Source organism: Arctopsyche grandis, chromosome 7 (assembly GCF_051622035.1).
Source record: "Arctopsyche grandis isolate Sample6627 chromosome 7, ASM5162203v2, whole genome shotgun sequence".
Taxonomy (NCBI): domain Eukaryota; kingdom Metazoa; phylum Arthropoda; class Insecta; order Trichoptera; family Hydropsychidae; genus Arctopsyche; species Arctopsyche grandis.
The window spans coordinates 19,555,658-19,578,750 of record NC_135361.1 but is presented as its reverse complement, the minus strand read 5'-3'; the positions used below and the strand labels follow the sequence as shown (position 1 = coordinate 19,578,750).

General features: G+C 33.7%; 4 protein-coding genes across 4 annotated transcripts; 3 read left to right on the top strand and 1 right to left on the bottom strand.

Moving 5' to 3' along the window:
- The first annotated feature begins 1,202 nt into the window (after positions 1-1,202).
- Positions 1,203-8,062, top strand: Nop17l (PIH1 domain-containing protein Nop17-like). Its single transcript, XM_077434959.1, has 3 exons — positions 1,203-4,240; positions 4,310-4,439; positions 6,088-8,062. Exons 1-3 carry the CDS (start codon positions 1,971-1,973, stop codon positions 6,340-6,342), a joined length of 2,655 nt encoding a protein of 884 aa, XP_077291085.1. The 5' UTR covers positions 1,203-1,970; the 3' UTR covers positions 6,343-8,062.
- Positions 7,973-13,120, top strand: LOC143914670 (venom protease-like). Its single transcript, XM_077434963.1, has 6 exons — positions 7,973-8,062; positions 10,150-10,645; positions 10,722-10,831; positions 10,902-11,069; positions 12,278-12,434; positions 12,663-13,120. Exons 2-6 carry the CDS (start codon positions 10,255-10,257, stop codon positions 12,869-12,871), a joined length of 1,035 nt encoding a protein of 344 aa, XP_077291089.1. The 5' UTR covers positions 7,973-8,062; positions 10,150-10,254; the 3' UTR covers positions 12,872-13,120.
- Positions 13,121-15,484: 2,364 nt separating this feature from the next.
- Positions 15,485-19,484, top strand: LOC143914669 (venom protease-like). Its single transcript, XM_077434962.1, has 5 exons — positions 15,485-16,019; positions 17,435-17,544; positions 17,642-17,809; positions 17,923-18,079; positions 19,120-19,484. The coding sequence occupies exons 1-5, from the start codon at positions 15,551-15,553 to the stop codon at positions 19,320-19,322; spliced, it is 1,107 nt and encodes a 368-aa protein (XP_077291088.1). The 5' UTR covers positions 15,485-15,550; the 3' UTR covers positions 19,323-19,484.
- On the bottom strand, positions 18,937-21,538 carry LOC143914668 (chymotrypsin-like elastase family member 2A). The gene is made up of 7 exons (XM_077434961.1): positions 21,240-21,538; positions 20,785-20,958; positions 20,449-20,707; positions 20,241-20,350; positions 19,927-20,091; positions 19,700-19,856; positions 18,937-19,630 (listed from the first exon to the last, which is right to left on the bottom strand). Exons 1-7 carry the CDS (start codon positions 21,477-21,479, stop codon positions 19,431-19,433), a joined length of 1,305 nt encoding a protein of 434 aa, XP_077291087.1. The 5' UTR covers positions 21,480-21,538; the 3' UTR covers positions 18,937-19,430.
- Between the last annotated feature and the right edge of the window lie 1,555 nt (positions 21,539-23,093).

The following is a 23,093-nucleotide window of genomic DNA, read 5'->3' as shown; positions in this document are numbered from 1 at the left end:
AAGCGTGGCCTTAGAACATTTTGCCATGACTTGTGTAACTTTTAATGAGATTGTGTAACTTTTCTTTAATTTATAAATTTCGTCATTTCAATAACTATTACACCAGTTACATGCTTTAAGTACTGAGTCGTTCGCCAGATTATAGTTGATTATTTCATATCGGATAAGATAAATGTTCCTCATTTAGACATCGGTTATCATATTCTTATTTAAGCAATATTCACGTATTCAAAATAACAATGCTATTTTAAAAGTTTTCAATGAATAAAAATATAAATAGCAAAATTTGGTGTTTATTTGACAAAGTAATCTATCATTTGAGATTTTTTTACATGACAGGCTTGCGTATATATTGCGCAATGTTTTGAATATTTAATTTCATTTGTAAATTTTTTAATGTGTAATATAATAAGTATATGCAAGATAAATCCGAAGATGTACCAAAAAAGCGAACACTTAAAAAACTAAAGTTCAGAGTAGATCCACTATCAATAAACATGACTAATAAATATAACTCTCAGTCTATATTTAATGTCGTCACATGTATTATTTGTGGTGGCGGTCAAAGAATTATGGTGGTTTGAGTCTTATGTACCATGTGTTTTCATTCACTCCAATATATGCGAGAGAGAAAAAAGTTTCGATCCATGTTCAGAACGTTTAAAAATTAGTAAATGTTATAATTGTTGGCCATAATACAGTTAATAAGAAATCTTTGATATTTTTGAGAAATTTTTGCGCCTCTGTTCACTACTAACTGTAAACAATATATTATTTTGCTGTCAATTACTCAAATGTAGTGTTTTTCTATATGAATGTAGAGTTTAAGGGTAGTTGGATTATTAGTCAAATCACGATCGCACAAAAGACGATTTTTGCCAAGAAAATCGCGAATATGGAATATTTGGCACTCGTTAGTATGATGGACTTTTCGGCTGCCAGATGTTCCGTTATAGAGATTTTAGCGACTTTTGGACGAGTGCTTTGTGACCAATAATCACCGAACCAGTTTAAGTATTGTATTGGACTTTGCTTCATTTTAATTAAATTACCAGTGGGAAAATTCTAAATCTCAAACGATCAAAACTGCGCATTGAATTGCATATTTTTATTCTAATTCAATCGGACGGGTGACCGTCACCGCACCGAATGTTAAAAAGTCGAAAATGTTCGTTTACCATGCATACATATGAAAAAAGGTTAGTATACATATCAGTAGCTTGCGGTAAAGTCTCTCTCCCCCCGTCGTACATCCTCACTTAATTTGCGCAAGCAGGATACAACAGGAACAATAGGAACAGGCTTCTCCTCCCGTATTCTGCGCGCGCACATTAAACAAGGCTGTATGACAAAAAGAGAGATAATTTCACCGCATGCCACTTATATATATATTATATATACATAGTACCGTTTACCACGCACCCTTTTTTTTTTGATCTTTCGACTTAAGATCTTTCGGTTTTCAATCTTTGCCTTCCGAAATTTGCGCTTTCGGGCTTTTCACTTTCGGTCCCGTGAGGTAGACTCCAATAGGACATATTGTCATAATCAAAATAATTGCGCAATTGCGACATCTTAGGGGATTTTTATTATTATATTGTTTTTATACAGAGGCCCGCGAAAGATAACTTCAATTGAAAAACAAAAACAATGTTTACTCTTTTATAAGATTGCATCATTTGCATTGGATTATAATACTTAAGATAGCACGGCAATTATCAATACCGCAAAAAACATAGGATTTATTAATTCATTCCACATCGAACCGCTAGAGACACAGTGCGATAGACTTTTATTTGCATCGATTACAAATTATATTTAGGCCCTTCGCTAAGCCCTTACAGAAGTTTGACAGCTCGAACAGCTGACTATAAATTTAGAACTCAAACTCGTGACAGTTTCGAACCACTGGTCAGCGGAAAAAAACAAGTGTTCCGTCAACAGCAAACCGCAAACAGACCAGAGTCAAGATGGCAGCCGGCCGGCGGGGAGATTTGCAGCTCACCGGAGACGAGCTGGACCGCATAGAAGCGGCCCTCAAAGATGCCGAATTCAGAAAGCTACTCCTGGACTACTGCCAAGAGATGCAGGACCCGAAAACCCAACAGAAATACAAACGGGAGTTCACTCAAATGGAGAAACAACGTGGCCATATAGTCACCTTTCTAGAACCCCAGCCAGGTTATGTAGTCAAAACATCACAGGGCGAGACCAAAGCCTTCATCAACGTATGCTCCAACACCAACATAGACCCACCTGCATGCAACTGGCCTCAGCTCTCACTCCCCCATGCACTCACCCCACCAAAAGACCACAAAGATTCATCAGGCAGAAAGTGCATAGTCTACGATGTAATCTTCCATACTAATACTCTACTTTTAGCCGCTAAGAATGAAAACTTCAAACGTATAGTAACCACAACTGCCTGTGATGCCGTACAGCAATCTTACGCACCTTTAGATATGACGAATCTTAAATTCCCAAAATCTAGCTACAAAGGAGCTAAAGTGCCGACGATTACACGCAAGCCGGATTTGAATCATAAACCTGAAGAGCCTACGTTGCTCGATGAATTGTATCCGCAGACTTCTTATATACCTCCGCAGCATACGATGCACAAACCTAAGCAAACTCCGGACTATACCGTGCCCAAGTACGTTCTGAAACATACTAGACACGTTGATATGAAAGAGTTTACGTATGAGAAGGACGCTAGGCAACATTTGGCAATACCTACCTGTATTACACTGGAAATAAACTTACCGTTATTGTCGTCGGTGGCCGATGTTGTATTAGACGTGAGAGATAGGAGCTTCAAGTTGTTGTCTGAAAAGCCGGCTCGTTACAAATTGGAATTTACTCTTCCATATAAAGTCGACGACGAAGCCGGTTCTGCGAAATTTGATCTCGATAAGCGTACGCTGTTTGTTAGTCTTCCCGTTGTTCAGGTTAGATGGTGCAGCCGAGAGGATAGCGGCGTTGAAAGTGATGCAAATTCTCCATGTCACAGTGACGAAGATAATATGTCAGGTTTAGTTGTTGAAGTTTCCGATAGACCGGGCATAGAAGTGGTGAGTGAAAACGAAGTGTATCGGACTAGCGTTGAAGACGGTTTTTTAGATACGTCTATATCTTATAGTCTTCCCGCATACTTGTGCCACGTTATCGACGACACTCTAGTGCTGACGCTGCAGATCAAGAATGTGGATCAAGGTTCTATAGTCACCGAGCATCGGCTCGATGTTGTAAAGTTGAAGTTTAATTCCGTAGGTGCTGGTTATTTTCCTATCCACCATGCTATGTTTTTGAAGTTTCCCGACGGTGCTGAATGTGGACGTCCTGCTGTTGAAGTCTGGGATAATAATGTCGTGGTGCAGATTAGCATCGGTGGTACTGCTCCAATAGATCATTACTACATTGGAATTGACGAGTTTAAAAAAGAAGTTCTAGAAACTTCGATTCAAGTGAAGCCGATTGAAGCAATATGTTCAAATTTCAAAGAAACCTTTCACATATCAGAGCCATTTTTGGATTCAGATTTATTATATTCATTGCCGAATTACACATTAAATACACTCGACGAAGTCGCAGCATTCACTTTCCACGTTAAGAACGTAGATGCAAAGTCATTCTCATCAAAACAATTAGACGACGGAGTCTGGATGAAGTTTTCATCGATAAATGGTGAAGGAAGCGTCGATCACTTTGCAATCCGTGTTAAATTCCTGCTCGAATCACATTGCAAAGTTCCGTCATTAGACGTTTGGGATAATAATACCGTCATCCAGTTAGAATTTGAAGACCGTCTTCCCGATCACTTATACGTCGGTTCATCCGAGGTCGATTTGAAGAAGCACAACTTCAATGAAGCTGATGGTCAAGATATCCGCTTAGATTTGGTCGATCAGGTGCCGATTGTTGAAGTGATTGCTAAAGGAAATAACGAGACGAATATATCAGTTATCCAGGATGAATACTTTGACGATAGGATAAAGTTGATTCCAAAGAAGCACAGGGAGAGTTGTGATATCAGCGTATGCTCCAGTGGAGGAAGTTTCAAAGGAATTTTAAAATATAGGTCTCGGATCAATAGGAGTTTGTCGGAGTCGAATGTCGATCTTGTCGAATACAATATGTCACCGTCTTATTCCTTGAGCTCGGCTGATTGCATACCCGAGGAATCGTCCAGTTTGAAGAAGACAGTTAGATTTAGTAACGTCATCGCCAAACAGACATTCAGGTAAGATAATGCCATTTCAATATGTAGATTTATTTTCATTTTTATTAAACAGTGTGAATTGATTTTCAGGGCTAACAGCAGTATACTGGGACAGAAATCTAAAAATCAAAGGAAAAAACGGAACAAAAAACGAGCTCAAGAACGACGGGCTAGTGAAGGCGATCCTGATGATATGTCTTTGGATGTCATGATGAATGAGGTTAATTTTTTTTGCAGAGCTAATATGATGTGAAACTTTTGATTGATTATATTTTCATAGGATCTCGTTTCAGAATGTTTGTAGATAGATATGTATTATGTAACTCTTTACATCCTGTTATGCATATTATTATTATGATTATCATTGTATCAACAATGCTGGGTGGGTGATGATGTTTAGGAATCACATTTATCTCTCGTTGACAATTGTCATCTCCAACCAATTTGGCATCTCGGATGATCTCAGCAGAGCTTCAGTTTATTTATTTGTCCTGTAGTTTTGTTGGCTATTCTTGGTGTGTTCATTGCAATATATCAATCTCAATTAAGGCTGATATGCACCTATCTAAATTTTGGTATTAGATTTTTTCTTTATAATTTTTGATTGAGAGCTTATCATAACTTAAACTCCAAGCACTTACATATGTACAATTTTCGTTATTTAACGCATTTCTTATAGATAAATTTGTTTTTCTGTATACATAACATCTCTTTCGTTTACTCAATGCAATCGTGGTCATTGATATTGTCTGGAATCCGGTGAACAATCCACCCCCACTCCTCTCGGTCTTGTGCCAAGTTGAAAGCAGCATTTGAAGATGAACCTGTTAATTCGCTCGTCTTCCCTCTAGTGTTCTGGTGACTACCAGCATCTCTAGACTTTCCACACTCTTCCTGGCAATATGGCCAAAGTAGGAAAGAATCCTTTTATTTATTTATTTTATTATTATTTACAGTTTAAATAATAATAAAATAATATAATATAATTTTAATAAAGTATAAATAATAATAAAATATAATTATTCAAAAGATAAACCATTTATAAAAATTTTCACATAAGAAAAAAAAAATTGAAAAAATAACAAAAAAAAAAGTAATAATAATATAAATAACAGTAGCAGTGAAAAATATTATTAATAATAACATAGATTACAATTATAATAAAATAAACAAATAATAATCATTATAGTTCTATATTTCAGCAAAATAATAAAATAAAATAAAACAAAACACATAAAGAGTAAGTAGAATAATTAGAAAAAAATAATAAGAATTTACAATTCAAATGATCAATTAATTAATAACACCCTTTTATACATTAAAAAATAAATTTGTAATATTCACTCTAGCTTGGTTTGCGTTTAAATTAAATATATCAAAATCACAAGTAGCAGTACTGAGTGTATTAATGGTGTAACTTGCACGCAAGATAAACGAATCTCTTCTATAATTTGAATAGATATTGGGTACGTAAAGAAGTTCATTATATCTGGTTGCTCTATTTGGTACATGCAATGATGATTTGCTCAATAATTGAGGACAGTCAATCGAGCCGTTCAGAATATTCATAGCTGTTGAGATGTCAGCTATTTCCCTCCTTTTAACTAGTGGAAGCAGATGCTGAAATCTACAAGCATCCTCATAGGATGCATAGGATAGGATGGATTCGTTCTAATCTGTTCTTTGCACCGGAGTACCCTGGATTCCAGACTTGGGATCTCCATTTTTATTCTATGAAGTAGTTCAGCCATTTTATCCTTTTTGTTGGCCATTAACGTCGTGTCTTATATTATAAATCTAATTACATGTTATAATTGTCCATTTATTTTTGTTAATTTCAATAACACTTGGCTGCATTTTGATTTCAGGATGTGTTCGAAGAGGCTGATGCTCGTAAAGATCTTGCGAATTTGGATCATAGAGATAGTGGTGCTTTGGATACAGATGAAGGCGATTCCGATAAATGTGATTCTGAAAAAGAATCAGCTGCAGCAACAGTGACAGATTCAAACAAGACCGAGGACGCCGATGAAGTGTTTAGCTTTTCGCCTCGTCAAACTAAAAAGGGAAAATATCAAGAAGTCAACTTTAAAAACGATATGATATTCGATCTTGATATGTAAAATACGTTTTTTACTCTCTCGCCTGTTAAAAATTAAAAAATATAACACCGATTTTAAAACTACTTTTTAGAATATAATAGTAACAGCGCATATAAAATTATAGTAATAAATTTTACATTCCTTGCAATGTTATCTTTTCATATCAACTTTGAGTTGTCCCGTCCATATAAAATACAGTCATTAATCGCACATTGTTTACTATATAAGTATAATGATAACTGTTAAATTAAAAAATAAAAAAAGTTGTACATGTAGTACATTCTTTCGAAGTAATTTTATTTATTCAAAAAGTTTTACTTATTAAAAATACATAATTTTAAATATAATCGTTATTGTTCAAAAGATTTAACTTGTGTTTATTTTTGATACTTGATTGATTTTTTTTCAAATTGAATAATTTGACTGTTTATTTAAAAGTCAATAAATTTATATAATAGGGAATTAAAGTACAAAGCATTATTTTCATCATCGTCGTTTATATACAAAATTTCATGCATTTCATCGATCTTAGTAATAAATAGTGTAATCGTTTCGGATTAACCATTCAATATTTTTATTTAGAGCTGTAACGATTCAGTTTTAAGCGGTTGCGATCTGTGCGAGTGGCGGGAATTAAATACTTGAAGTCTGATAGTCGAGTTTCATATTCGAAGTACAATTTTATAACAGTGTAGTCATATTATAAATTAAGATTTTTAACGAACGAACTTGTTATCTTTTGAAAAGATTTTTATTTTAACGTTGGAACAACAAGGTGAGAGATGTTTTTATATTTCAATAATGAAATAATAATCGGTTTTTAATTATATTTATATGCATATTCACTACTTGGAATAGATTTTTTTGGTGAAAATGAATTTTTCTTTGGATAATATACATTTATATTATAAAATACTAATCAGTGTTCTAATTCTCGATTATTTGTAATCACTTATATGTGGTAGAAGTTTCAATCAATGAATTTATTATGTAGATCTTGCAATTAATGATTTGAAAATCGTTCAATTTCAACTTAGTCATTTTTTTGTGTTATTAGCCATAGAACACTATTGTGAATTAGAATTATACGTTGTTAGCGTTCCTTAAATGTTTAAATATTAAATTGTTATACATTGGAAAGTTGCCATATTGGAAAGCGTATACTTTATTATGATATATTTTATATATTGCCAATATTGAAGTACACCGAAAGATCAAACAATAACTGTGCATTATCAATCAATCAATTACTTTTCCCATACATTGACATTTATAATTTTTTGATCTTTCACATGAAATTTGTATTTGATCCATTTGCTGTGAATCATACTGTAATACTTGAGTATTGACCATTTATGTTTTGTATGCAATACAAATGAGCGGTAAAGTCGACTCCTTGCATATTTAGTTAAAATCATTTATTCTGGTCACAATTACATGTTTCTTTGAATTCAGTACAGAGTGAGGCAAAATTTGTGCAATATTCTCGTTATTAAGTTAAATATCGTCATATAGCTTGTTATTGACAGTATGTTGTTTTTATGAATTTAATTCATATGTATGTTTAAAATCGATACGAATAATTTTCAACCAAATTTTCATTGATTTTATTTTTGTTTGTCTTGTACCGGGTCGGTTGAGTGGAAATTCCACTGTGATCTCACTCAATTGGCGAAGCATGTTCTTTCACATTAGATTATATCGTGGCCCGTAGCGGATGGATCGATCTTGTGCGTTATTGGTAAATATAAAAACTATTATAATGATTGTATCGTTAGTTTCATTATGTTGCTTGTTGTGAGCATACACAAGGCATATTCCTTTCATGTTTATTTTGTGTGATATTTGTGATCCTTGCATTTCAATCCTTATGGATAGTTTTATGTTGTTTTAAATTCTTTGTATTTAAAAACTTGTAGTGCAAAATTAAAGTCAATAAATAAAGATACAATTATTTAAAATTGACACATTTTTATGTTTTTTAATCGAATTTATCTCATTCAAGGTTGTATTATAACGTACCCAAAAGTTTTGTTTAATAATATTCTCTACTTGCTATCTTTTTTCCTGTTGAGAAATATTAAAGAGAAAATACAACAATTACTTTATTACTTGACAACGGGATTAAAATTTGCATATATAAATAATAAAACTGGTATATCAAGTCAAATTTAGCCATTGTGCTATGCCTATGTTCACTTAAAGTACCATGATCATGATGACGACATCACCTTACTGAAGTGTGTGACCTGCACTTGATATTTCTGGAATTGGTCTTGTAATTTTAGATTAACACTAGACCAGTGGTTCTTAACCTGGGTTTGATCGAACCCCAGGGGTTCGGTGAGTCAGTCTCAGGAGTTCGGCGGAAGTCAAGACACACACCCGACTCATATGATTCGGGTGCCAATTAAGAAGGATTCCATTAAGAAGGGTTCGGTGAATGCGCATATGAAACTGGTAGGGGTCAGTACCTCCAACAAGGTTAAGAACCACTGCTCTAGACTAATAGACTTTTACGTGATGTGTTTTGAATATTTATTATATAAATATTCAAAATGCACTTATTTTCTGTGTATGTAAGCTTTTGTTAATATGAATTTGGTAAGTCGGATGGGTGATTAATTAATTACACTAAAATAAATTGGGAGGTAGGAAATAAACATGATTTTAACAGTGCAGGTAAATTATCATAATTTACAGCTATTCACCATCACTGATAGATGGAGACCTCTCCAACATGCTTCCACTTGTCTGTTTTGCGCAACTTCCATCTGACATTTTCCCAATTTTCCTAATTTATACCCATCATCTTTTTTGTGTTCCTCCTTTCACCCTTTCAAATTCTCTCGGGTAACATTCTATCACTTTTTGTTCACCTTTCGTCCGTTCTTCTAGCTATGTATCCCGCCCACTGCCATTCAAATCTCTTCACTCTCCCCATTATATCCACTACCCTTATCATACTTCTCACCCACGTATTCCGCTTCATATCTCTCCTTGTCATGACGAGCATACAGCTTTCCATACTTCTTTGAGTGCATTGGACTTTGGTAGCATATTGGCATTTCATAGCCAGGTTTCACATACATATATCATTGGCAAAACACATTGATTGTAGATCTTTTTCTTCGGGCAAAGTGGCATTTTTGATTTAAAAACGGTGTTCATTGCCCAAATACACTCCACCCTAATTTCATGTCTTTTTATTATTTCTTCTACTTTACTACCAGATATGCCTATTATTTTTTATAAATATAAATAAATACTGACTACTTCTATTTCATTATCTAATACAACGATCGTTCATATCCTCAACTTGTAAAACTCATGAGTCCTCAAATTTCATCTACATTAAAAAATAAATATTTGTCATATTTTGATTAATTTCGTTTTCATAAAAAGCAAATAACCGACTCTTAGTTTTATTCTTTGAAATCAAAAACTTATGTAATTTAGATTAAAATACGATTAGTGATGCAAAAAGGTGTTATAATTGAACGAAAGCTTAAAACTTGTTGGAAACTGGGATAATTTGCTTACATAAGAAATTGAACATAGAAACTTATATACTTATATTTTGTGCATTTATATAGACAGACATGACATTAAAGATTTTATGCATATAATAACATAAATATGAGCATAATTTAATGAATATAATCACATTGATAATTATTTGTAAATAATACAAAACATTGTTCATAATGACGCAGCCTTGATAAAATTCTCAGTACTATGAATATTTAGCATGAAATAATTAAAATGTATGCTTCTTTTCTTATTTTAAGATAATAACCCGAGTGAAATTTCTGATAATAATTTCAGATGAGGGTTATCGTTAACCGTGTCAAGCAATAATAGCAATAACATCAGTATCTCCGTCAACGTGGTAGCAGCACAATTCAATAGTGATACCACAAAATAACAAAGATGATTCCTTCAAAGTATCAGTTTGTTACTTTATTATTTTTGTGCTGCTTGAAGTTTTCCATACAGGGGGATAGTTTACTCGGTGTGAATTTGAGTATCGATCCCGTGTTGTCGTTATTTGGTAATAGCCCCAAACCTACTACTACTACTACTACTACTACTACTACTACTGAGAAAGCTACTGGGGTTGCTACTCGTGTGGATGTCGTACCACAAAGACCCATCTGTGGAAGGCGTCAGGTGGTTCACACCGGACTTATAACGGCAGGTCAGCCGACTAAACCTGGTGATTGGCCATGGCACGTTGCAATCTATCGAAGGAGAAGTAGTAGTTCTGAACAGAAGTATATCTGTGGAGGTAGTCTGTTGACTTCGTCACGTGTACTTACAGGTGTGTAACTGTAAAAAGTGTGAAATTAAATTGCTATTTTAATTAGTGCCATTTGTTTGAAAGTTGTGATTTGCAGCTTGTCACTGCGTAGTTGAAAATGGTGCGTCAATAGTGCCGGAGCGTTTGTTCGTCTTCCTCGGCAAATATAATTTGGCTGGTGGTGATATGGGATCTCAAGAAAAAGGCGTAAGCTTTTTATTTTAATGCTAGTCCCATTGATTTTATTGTATTATCATGAAGTATTTTAATCTTCTAGGTTTTTGAGATTGTAATACATCCTGAGTTTTCACATACTACACTAAAGAATGATATAGCTATTTTGAAACTTTCGTCGCGTGCTAAGTTCACTGAGTATGTTCAACCAATCTGTTTGTGGAATAGAAACGAAAAGAAAAAAGACGATATCTTCAATAGATCTGGAACAGTAAGTAACTTTTAAATACATTATTGTTAATGGGTACTATTTAACGGTGCATTTAAAAAAATAACTGCTTCTAAGAACGAATCTATTGCGCATTAGAACAAAATAAATTACGCATTAAATAAATATATTTCTATTAAATAAAAAAAATTACATTGAGCAATATTTTATTTGTAGTCTGAAATAAAAAGAAATGTTTCGATCATTTAACAATTAAAAAGTGCGCAGTTAAAGGTAGAATTGTAAAACTACAGTGATTTTAACTACAACAAATTTTGCAGTTAATTTACAAATTTTTAACTTGCGAGCTATTAAAATTAAACACCATTATACAGAGTGGACCAACTTGGACGGTTGCTGATTGAGACGTTGCCAATCCTATATGCGAGATCTTTAATGCTCAGCGTTAATGCGCATTTAATTCATTTTAGGTTGTTATATGTTTTTCTATTGTGAAAGTAACTTATCAAATGCCCGCATTTCACATTAAAATGCTGATCTAATTAAAACAATGGATTTGTAGTTTTTCAAACGATCAAGTATTTTTTATTTTATTATTTATTTATCACAGGTTTTAAGTCTTCTTGCTTATTTTATTTTTTAAGTGTACAAATATTATATTAAAGGAACATAAGACTTTATGTGATCTTTTGTTTAATAATCTGATAATAATTTTTTTCTATTGCTTTTTTTTAATATATTGGATATTAGTTTTAAATTGCACATTTATATTTTTAAATGATATAATATATTTTTTAATTCACATAAATTTTATGAAATGCTTACGATAAGAGCCTTTTTTTTAATAAAATGCGCATTTAAATCTGCACTTTTATTACAACCAGTGGCGTCACTAGGGTTGTTAAATGCAATTTTTTTTTTTAACTAAAATAGTGCACTAATAAAGATTCAGAACCATACTAATTGATTTTTGCATAAAATTTTTTAGGCATTGGTCAGATATTCCCGAATATTTTTTACTCCTATGAAACCAGAGAAATGTTATAATACAACACTTCTTTGTATGAAACACTGCGATAGCTCCTTTTATTTTTAATTTCATATAATAATATAAATAACTTAACAAAACTTTCAAACATTTTTTCTATGATGGATCGTAAATTCACCCATCCCAAAATCCTTTCTTACACAGCAGACAGTGGAATATTAGTCTTTTTAAATAATTTGTAAGCAACTTTTTTAAATTTTAGGTTGTTGGTTGGGGATTCACAACCGCAGACACACTTTCCGAACAAATTTTGAAAGCCACCATGCCCGTCATAGACGACTTAGATTGCCTTGCGAGTAATCCAGACTTTTATTCAAATTTCTTATCTAAGACTACCTACTGTGCAGGATTTGCTAACGGTAATTTTAATAAAAGAATACAGTAGATTCCACTTAATTGGGATATAAACATTTTGTCTCAAATACTCGACAGATTCCAATAAGTGAAGCTGAAGAATCTTGGGATTTTTCCCAATTAGCCTGTTGACCCGATTAACTAGCGTCCCGATTGAGTGGAATTCACCGTACATACAAACCATTTAATAAAACATAAAATAATAACTAAACTAATTGCTTTGACACCGACAGGAACAAGCGCATGTAATGGAGACAGTGGTGGTGGAATGTATTTTTCTGGGCGTCAACCTTTCAATTCCAATACATGGTATCTTCGTGGAATTGTATCACTCAGCGTGTCTCGATCTGACAAAAACGTATGCGATCCCAATCAGTATACAATATTTACAGATGCTGCGCAATATCTAGATTTCATCGACTCGAATCTCAACGTGGAGTAGATGGTCGGTGTTTCAAATTGGAAAAATATACGGGGTGAAGGAAATATTGGGATACTGCGCAAATTATTCAGTTGATAATTTTACTTTTAAAAACAACATATGTAATGATAATTAATGTATTTTTGATAAATGTAATGTCAGCATATTAAATGAAAAAATAAATAAAAATATTAAATGTTTTTCTTTAAGTCTTAATTTAAAATTATTCCACTATTTTTGAAAAATAAAAATTTACACCTGAAATTACATATATACATATTTTATTGTCACAATCAATACACACTCGCCATTACAGATTTGCTCCAATGCGACGGGTGTACGTTAATGAAATACATAAACAATCAGAAATCAGAAATACAGTAATACATACATATAGAATCAGAATATATAGAATATAACAATTAATCAGAAATAATAATCATAGTGACATCTATGGATTTCAGATTACTGTGTATAATTAATAAAAATTATACACAGGCAGATTTTTGTGACAACAGGATTAGATTTTTTAATACCAATTTTCAGGAACCGTTTCAGCAATGATCAGATAAAATTGGCAAACTCTGATAGAGAAACGATCGATTTGGAGTCACAAAACCCCCAAATCTAACCAGCAGTGGCGAGGACACGAACCTATGACCTCAGTGATGCTAAATATATACGCTATCACTAAGCCAAACTGCTGGCTTATATATGTATATATGTATATGATATGCGATCTGCCAAAATAATAAGTATGTCTGTAGATAAGGATATGCAAAATTTATGAGAAGCATAAAAATGTTTTGACCCAATTATCAAGTATTTGCCCAGATATAAAAGATATATTTACTTAAACACAATTATATAAATTATATACATACATACATACAATATTTATTTTTTATGTTTCACATTTAGACCTATGCGACTACATATATGTTATTTCAAATATTCGCTCCATATACATATGTACATATTTTAGATTTGAATATATTTTTCTTTTGTGATTGCAAAATTTCAAGTAAGATGATATGTAATTCAATTTTTGAAACGAGCAAGTTGAATACGTTGAATCCTTGATAATCACTAATTTGGCTATACATCTTCAAGTACATAATACTATTGGCATTGTTGACTATCGTGGAATACTCAGGATGAAGGGATAATCTCAGGGATAAAACGTTTGTACAAACGTTCATAGGAGGTACAACATAAGTTGCATCTCCTATTCGGCGAACTATTCGAGTTCGAATGTGTAGATGACCCGGCATGGGCGTCTAGTCCAGAGCATCGCAACCTGTGTACCGCGGTAGCGAAGAAGCGTATAGCACCATATAGATCTAACGCGTGCGAGCGAGATACGTGTAAAAGTTGCGATGCTCTGGTCTATATACACTTGACGAAAAAACCGAGTGGGACGGATATTTCATCGCAAATTCGCTGAAGTGTTCGGCGAATACCTTGAACTTCAAACTTACATAAAATTTGAATGAGAGTGAAAGTTCGCCGAATGTGGAGACGCTGCATAAAAGTCGTGAAATACAAACTAACAGTATGTAGATGTGTCATAAAGCCAATGTGACTTTATAGACATATTCCGAGAATTGAAGTACATATTTGCTCATTTGACAGAGTTGTGAAACACGTCTAATAAAATGACCATTAACCAAACTTACTAGCAGATTGTGTTGAAATTTGCTAAACGCATCATCATCATCATTTACATCCATTCACCATCCACTGCTGGATGAAGGCCAACCCAACACTCTTTCATTCATCTCCGTTTTGGGTCAACTCTCAACTCTCAACATTCAACTCTCATCCATATCATTCCGCATATTATCATCCACCCATCCTCCCTGTGGCCTTCCTTGCACCCTTTTACATTCTCTCGAGTAATATTCGAGCACTTATTTCATCCATTTATCGGCCATTCTTCTAGCTACGTGAGCCGCCCATTGCCATTTCAATCTCTACCATAATTTCATAAACCACCTTTGTCATTCTTCTCACCCACGTATTCCGTTTTCTATCTCTCCTTGTTACGCCAAGCATGCAGCGTACCTAGGGTTCCGGGTAAGTAAGGAAATAGTAATTTATAAAAGTTAGGATCTTAAGGGCCGGGCCGCACCGCTCAACTCGCGAACAACTTGGTTGACGCGACGTGTCGTTCTGAAGTTGCAAAATTTGTTAAGTTTACGCTTTTTACGAAGTTTTTTTTATCATTGTAATATCTGTGCCTATACATATATGTAAATTCTTTAATTCTTGTTTTATTTTATATTTATTTCATAAGACTAAAAGGCCACAGAGCCCAAATATTTCGTAAAATGTGAAAAAGATTCAAACAAGCAAATGAACAAATACGATTTCGGATAGTACATATATGGGGGGGAGGTACAATTAAAATGTCCTGGTTTGGATATCAATAAATCTGGCAGCCCTAAATGTACCATACTTTTTTATGTGCTTAACGCATTATTGTTTTTATTCTTTATTTTGTACATATTTGGTATATTTGCCCTTTTTTAATTATACTTCACCTTGTATGTATATAATTATAAGTGCAGAAAGTCGAGTGTTGATCACACCAGATCATCGCAAGGTTATCGCTCCTTGAGCGATACCACTAGTTTTGAAACGAGCAAGTTGAAAACACGTATTTGCTTAGAATTGTTGACAATCACTAATTTGGCAATGCGTCTGCAAGTACTACTATTAGCATTGTTGACTATCGTGGAATATACTTCATCTAACGATGAAGATTTGTACGACTTTTTCGGATTAAGACCACGAACCACAACAAAGCGTACGAAATCAACTACAAAGACTACAGAAGCAGCAGCATCAGTACCACCAGTTACAGAAGCAATACCAACAACTACCACCACAAAAGCACCAACAACCACCACAAAAGCACCAACAACCACCACAAAAGCACCAACAACTACCACTAAAGCGACTACCACTACTACCGAAGCCGTTAAATCATACGATCTTTGTGGATCGAGAAAAATTGATCACGTTGGTCTCATAACGGGAGGATGGTCCACTCTTCCTGGAGACTGGCCGTGGCATACTGCATTATACAAGTTGACGTCAGGAGGAGTGTCTCAATCGTATATTTGCGGTGGTACTCTCGTGTCTCACACCCGAGTTATTACAGGTATATTATGTACATTGGTTTGGAATTTCCGAGCTGTGGTATGACCCTCTCGGATCCTCTTATATACATGTGAAGCATTTTGAAATACATACATACATATCGGTGTTTTCCATTTACGATTGCTCGTGTAATGTCATTGTACATTTATAGGTTTGGTTGAGAAAATTTATACTACCTTAAAGTTGTACTCAAACCATTTGAGTCAAATGAATCATATACAGTGGTTTAGTGCTAAATTTTGAGGTGCCGGTACGCTCAATTTTGCACTTTTTTTTTTGCAAATTTTTTTTTACAATTTTTACAATATATGCATTTTTACATAATTAATTTCGACTCTACTTAAATGACTCTAAGGTCGAAAACGCTACATGCCGGAAGGCTCTTCTTTGACAGTACCTTTTAAGATGATTTAAAAGTATTGTTCGGTGAGGAACACGAGAAGGTGAAAGCCCAACACCTTACCGGGAAAGGAAGCAAATGGAAAAGGGAAGTTAATTTAGAAGCTGGAATGGTATTAAAAATTAGTAAACATAACGATACTACAAATAAAAAACAAAGTCAGAAACATGCAATTCATTATTACTTTAATTTAACAAAGAATAGTGACAAACTCAGAAAACTATAATAACTTCCAGAGTTCATCTTCATTGACATTGTTTTTATTTACCAACGTTCACATTTTTCACATATCTACCGAATGCTTTTTTTTATACGCACCTATTACTCCTTAATTTATTGCGTAACTTCTCGTGACCATACAAAAAAAATCAGACCCTTTTTTTGCATTATGCAAGAAATGCATCAAATGTATCCTCAAAGCAATCTTCGAGTGATGAATGTATCCTTCAGTTCATGACACAAAGGCTACCTACCTACCCTCATATATATATATATATATATATATATATATATATATATATATATATATATATATATATATATATATAAATATATATATATACATATATACTGTTCGATACCAATGTTTTCTCTAGGAAAATAGACGGAAATTATTTATAAATAATTTACCACCATCTATTGAAAATTTATTTAATTAATTAATTTGTCTATCGGTGTTTTATATTGTTTATATGTAGCTGGTAGCTAGTTTTTAACATTTTTTTTCATATTAAACAATTAAATATAAATAGGATATTTTATAACTTAATATGCCAACATCCATGCGATGATATGTCATCGGGCACAACTCTAGTAATATAATCTTTGATTTTTAATCGGTGTTCACTATTCAAAGGAGTACAAATACCTACTGGTGCTGAAGAAATTTGATTCCCTATGTTTAATAAAAGTTTCGCATCATCATTTTTACTGGCTTGAAGCACACTCGATTATATTATAATTAAATATTTGGACTGTACGTTGGAGTTTCAATCGGTTTGTATTATGTTTCACAGCGGGGCATTGTGTTGTTGAAAATGGCGCCAAAATCGACCCAGAAAGGCTGACCGCATACTTTGGCAGGTATAATTTGGCCGGTGGAGATCCAGGATCACAACAAAAAAGTGTGAGCATAATTAAAATAAACTTTAAACGTACACATGTATGTACATATATGCGTAGTTTTCATGTGAGATTGATGCATTTATTTTTATTTCGCTTAGATTTATGATATAGTGCTACACCCAAACTACAACTACACAAACCTAGCCAACGATATTTCAATTCTGAAGTTATCGACGATGGTGTATTTCACAGAGTACGTCCAACCGATATGTTTATGGAATAAAGACAAACTAGACAAATCTCACATCTTCAATAAGGATGGAGTTGTAAGTGATAGCAGCTGTCAGTAAAATACGAAGTCATAAATATACATACATGAAGTTTCATTGACATCTAATTGATTGTAAGATCTTTGTCATATGAAAGATGATATTTTCAGGTGGTGGGTTGGGGATTCACCGAAAACGATGTCTTGTCAACTAAATTGTTGATGGCATCTATACCCGGTATAGACGATTGGGATTGCTTAGCCAGTAATCCTGATTTTTTCTCGCGATTCCTTACTAGGAATACTTATTGCGCTGGATATGCGAATGGTAAGTTCTTTTAAGTCATTATCAGTACCAATTAATCTATGCCTATAATTTCCATGCAATTGGTTGAAACGCTTTCATCAGTATGAATGTTCAAAAGTGACGATTCTGCTAAGATCTTCCTTATGTTAATTGGGCCATTGGGAAACTGGAAATTTGTCAGTGAGTCAAAATCAAAAGTGGATGAATTATTTTGTATTGTACCTACACATCTATATTTTTGATATCATCATTCATCATTTATAGTCATTCACCATCCACTGCTGAATTACAGCCTTTCCAATACGCTTCTATTCGTCTCTGTTTTGAGCAACTCATCCATCTCATTCCACACATCTTTGTGATTTCATCCACCCATCTCCCCTGCGATCTTCTTTGCAGCCTTTTACATTCTCTCGGGTACCTTTTGAGCACTTCTTTCGCCCATATATCGTCCGTTATTCTAGTTATGTGTCCCGCCTATTGTTATGTCAATTTATTTACCCTCAGCAGTACATCAGTCACCGTTGTCATATTTCTAACCCACGCACTTACAGCGTTCCATACTTCTTTTCGTGCACTGGACCTTATACAGCATCCCGGCGGTCAAGTTTTTCTCAATTATTTCCTAAGTAAACTTAGGAAAAAATTGAACGCCAGGATGCTGCATAAGGTCCAGTACCCTCAAAGAAATATGGAACGCTGTATGCACATATGTATGTACAAACATACATAATACATACGTTGGTTAGAAGATCTTTTCCTTAAGGTACGGTGGTATTTTAGATTTGAATACATTTCCTCTTTATTACTGGACATGTCAATTATTTCACCTAGATATAGATACTTTATAACTACTTCTACCATTAATATAATGAAATACTATTGGGCATGCTATATTTATTATAAATTCATTGAGTCTTATCTATGTGAATTTTTAGTCCTTCTTATTTGATATACCAGTCTTTTCAATGAGCCAAATTCTGTCATGCCAACTATTCAACCAATTCTTCACTATTACATATATTAAATATGATTTTCATGTGATTTTATTTCTGATATAGGTACGAGTCCTTGCAACGGTGATAGTGGAGGTGGTATGTATTTTCCTGAAGTTCACAATGGAAAAAAGACTTGGCATTTGCGAGGAATCATATCTTTGAGTGTCTCCAGATTCGATGTCAAACTGTGTGATCCTTACAACTATACGATATTTACAGACGTAGCACGCTACTTGGATTTCGTTGGAAATTATGTCTTGTTGTAAACTCGTTGCAGAAAATTGGTTGCAGAAAATATGAATCTAAGAAGATAGACGATGAATATGAATAGCGACATACTACAAATATTTAATTAAATATACTTTTAATTAAACTTAAACGTGTTTTTCAATAAAATCAATATAATGTGCTACGTCAGTGAACAGTGTAAAATGCTTAGTATTGCAAATGGTCTGATCGTGAAGAGCTGCGCCTAACGAAACAATCCCTCTCAAAAACCACATTTCTTGTCCTTCTGAATTGTTTTGCGATAGATACAATCCACCACCGCTGTCACCATTGCAGACACCGGTTCCTGAAAATTCAATAAATATTATAAAGCTTTGTTACTAGACGTACGTATATCGAATCCATTGTATTATACCGTTTTCATATCCGACGCAGAAATTGCCATCGTTCAAGAAAATGTCGAAAAATGAAGGGTCTTCTTTGAGGCACTCGAGATCTGATTTAATAGGAACGCGAGCTTCCAGCAGATGGTCTGAATGCTTGGCCTTCTCGGTCTTTCCCCATCCGACAACCTGAAAAAATCTTAAATTGTACCAACGTGAAATGTGTATATTGTGAATAATATATGAGAATGAAACTCACATATCCGAAAGTGTCGGCGAGTTGAGATTTATCCGGATTGTTCGCGTTGATGCAAATCGGTTGTACGAATTCGGTTAATGTGACTTCTGAGGATAACTTCAACACAGCAATATCGTTGGAAACTTTATTTCGTGAAAATTTTGGGTGTAAAATGATTTCAAATACCTGAAATGGATTTCACAAAATGCCCTCATTATGCTCATATGAATCAAATTAATCTTTATTATTATTAACAGAAATCGAATTGAATGCGATTGTATGCACGTATAGTATTATAAAATAGCTCATTATATGTATAATATAACAAAATGTACCCTTTTTTCTTGAAGACCATTGTCGTCTCCGATGAAATTAAACTTTCCCAAAGCAACGAACAACCTTTCCGGGAGTAAAATTGATCCATATTCAACTACGCAATGTCCAGCTAGAAGTTGTAAAATGAACATAATAGAGCCACTAATCCAAAAAGCAGTTAAATGGAGAACATATTCATTGGGATTTAATTGCCAAGATATAAGTCACCTGTCAAAACGCGCGTTATCGATATCAGCGTTCCTCCACAAGTGTATTTCAATTGAGAACTACTTGTTTGCAATCTGTATAAAGCCGAATGCCAGGGCCAATCGCCTGGTTTACTGGACCAACCTTGCTCTATGAATGGCCTGTTTTGGATTGGTCTTCTTCCGCACTCTGGTAATATTTCCACTACTTTCGCTTCGAGTACAGAATTGACAGGAGCTATTGGTTCGTCTGTTACGTTTAAAAATTCAGTCCACACATTCTGAAATATCCTATTTAGTACATAATAAAAACAAAATAATATTTTAGTATGGGAAATAGACAGCAAAGATTTCTTACTTTGTATACGCCATTATTACACAATTCTTGTTTATTTATTTTGACGCTTATCAGATTTGGAATTGGATTTCCACGGTATGGGGATATTATGAAAGAAGGATCAGTTTTATAATCTAATATTGCCGTCAAATCTAAAGAATATCCATCGTCGTAAAAACTCGCTGCTTTGAAGTTCTGTGAATGGAATGTTAATTAAAGTTAAATAGATGGAATATTTGACTCATGGGAAATATTTGCCTTACAATAGTGTTATAATGTATTAAATAGATATGCTAATAAGTGTGAAGAGTGTGTCTCAATCTAATGCATAGTTCTACAAACACAATGTACAAAATCAATAATATTTTATGTATAATAAATACATTCTTAGAAAGATAAAATAAATAAAATACAATAGATCTTAGGTTGAAAATTTCAGGTTAATTTAATTGTAAATTTATTTATATTATACTAACTTGAGTAGTATTCGAAAGAGCGTCGAACTTCAATTTGATATCATATTTCTTCGTGATATTTTCCAACTTGGAAATGAAAACCGTTATATTGTATGAGCGTGGCGATGAAAAAGAGAATGTTTCTAAGACTGAATCCACGTCGATGCACGGATAAAATTGGTAAGTTTCGATAGCATCCGTTACTTCACTAGAGCAATTAGTGAACGTTAAAATAAACAACACAACCAACACTCTAATCATGATCAATTGTTTTTTTGGTACGTGGCCACTTGTCGCACACTCGTCTCGGATGACCAAGGTTGACTGGTTCTAAAGTGACATTATTTCATAAAATTTTTACCTGTTAAATGCGTGAGAAGATGCAAACAGCAGGTTTCTCAAAGTGCAAACTACAGTGCGTTACCGGTATAAACGTCCGCTACTTTTGTGAAAGGAAAATGTCACCTTTTATGTTCACGTTGATATGAGGTCAGGTCATATTGCAAAGGATGTCAAAAAGGGTGTATGGCCGTACCTTTATTGACTTTTCTGTCAAAGTGTCGTCTGCGAAAGCTTTTGAGATTCTCTTGAGATGAAAAGAAAACTTTCCGTCGGCCAAGTCATACGTGCAAATTAAAAATTTATTTTCGTATATGTACATACATATGAAAGCGAAGAGTGTTTATGAAAAATAAAAGCCTATTAGATTTGAGTGTTCCGTATAAATATTTGAACTTGCGATATATTATATATAATCATATGTATATGGAGGGATCGAATGTGGATAGACATATGTATATCTTTTTGGAATTCAAAAACCTTTTTAAACTACATATATACACACACACACATATATATATATATATATATATATATATATATATATATATATATATTATTTTACTAAAGAGGTACGGCGTAATATAATTTTAATGACAGTAATACAGTTTTTATTATATACTAGCTGGACTTACTAGCCATAATAGCGCTTGCAATTCCCGTTCCCGTTTTCGTTCCCGTTCCCATTCCCGTTCCCATTCTCGTTCCCGTTCCCACTCTCGTTCCCGTTCCCATTCCCATTTGTCGGAAAAACGCAGGTAGCGAACACATTTGAAATTATTGCGTTGCAATGACACTCATTCCCGTTTTTCCCGTTTCCGTTCCCGTTTTTCCTGTTTTTTTTTCACAGTAATCTTTTCGGACAACACACACAACAAATCCTGAAAGTTTCATCGTAATCGGCCGAGTGGTTTAGGAGCCTATTCGAGACACACACACACACACACACACACACACACAGACATTCATTTTTATATACATATATAGATAGATATGTAAATTGAGATTAGTTGCTTTCTGTAAAAAATCGGCGATTTTATCAGACATTCAATGACAAAATTTCAGCTTTAAAATCATAATGCAAAGAAAAAGAAAAAACATTTGAAAATTTAAACTTATTTACTTAGCAATACATTTTATTTTAACAACTTCTTGAGAGGGCTGTACACCCGAAACATTAATTTTGTTGCTTTCTTCGATATATATATATTGAGTAAATGCGACAATATAAATCAATATATATATTGAGTGAATGCAAAAGTTGCGCTTCGACCAGAAAATACGTATTTTAAATTGACAAAATCGAGGTTCGTATTCTCCAATTTTCTCCTCCGAAACTGGAATAATTTAAAAAAAAAATCATCGGTATGAGAAAGATATTTTCTATGCAACTGTGTGCGTATTTTTTTAAAAATCGATCGTTAAATAAGCACGCTGGACTCTTTTCGTGGGTGTAAAAAAGAGGCGATTTTATAGATGTTTGGCGGCTCCTAGCTCCTATAAAAAATAACTAATCAAAAAAATAAAAGCACAGAT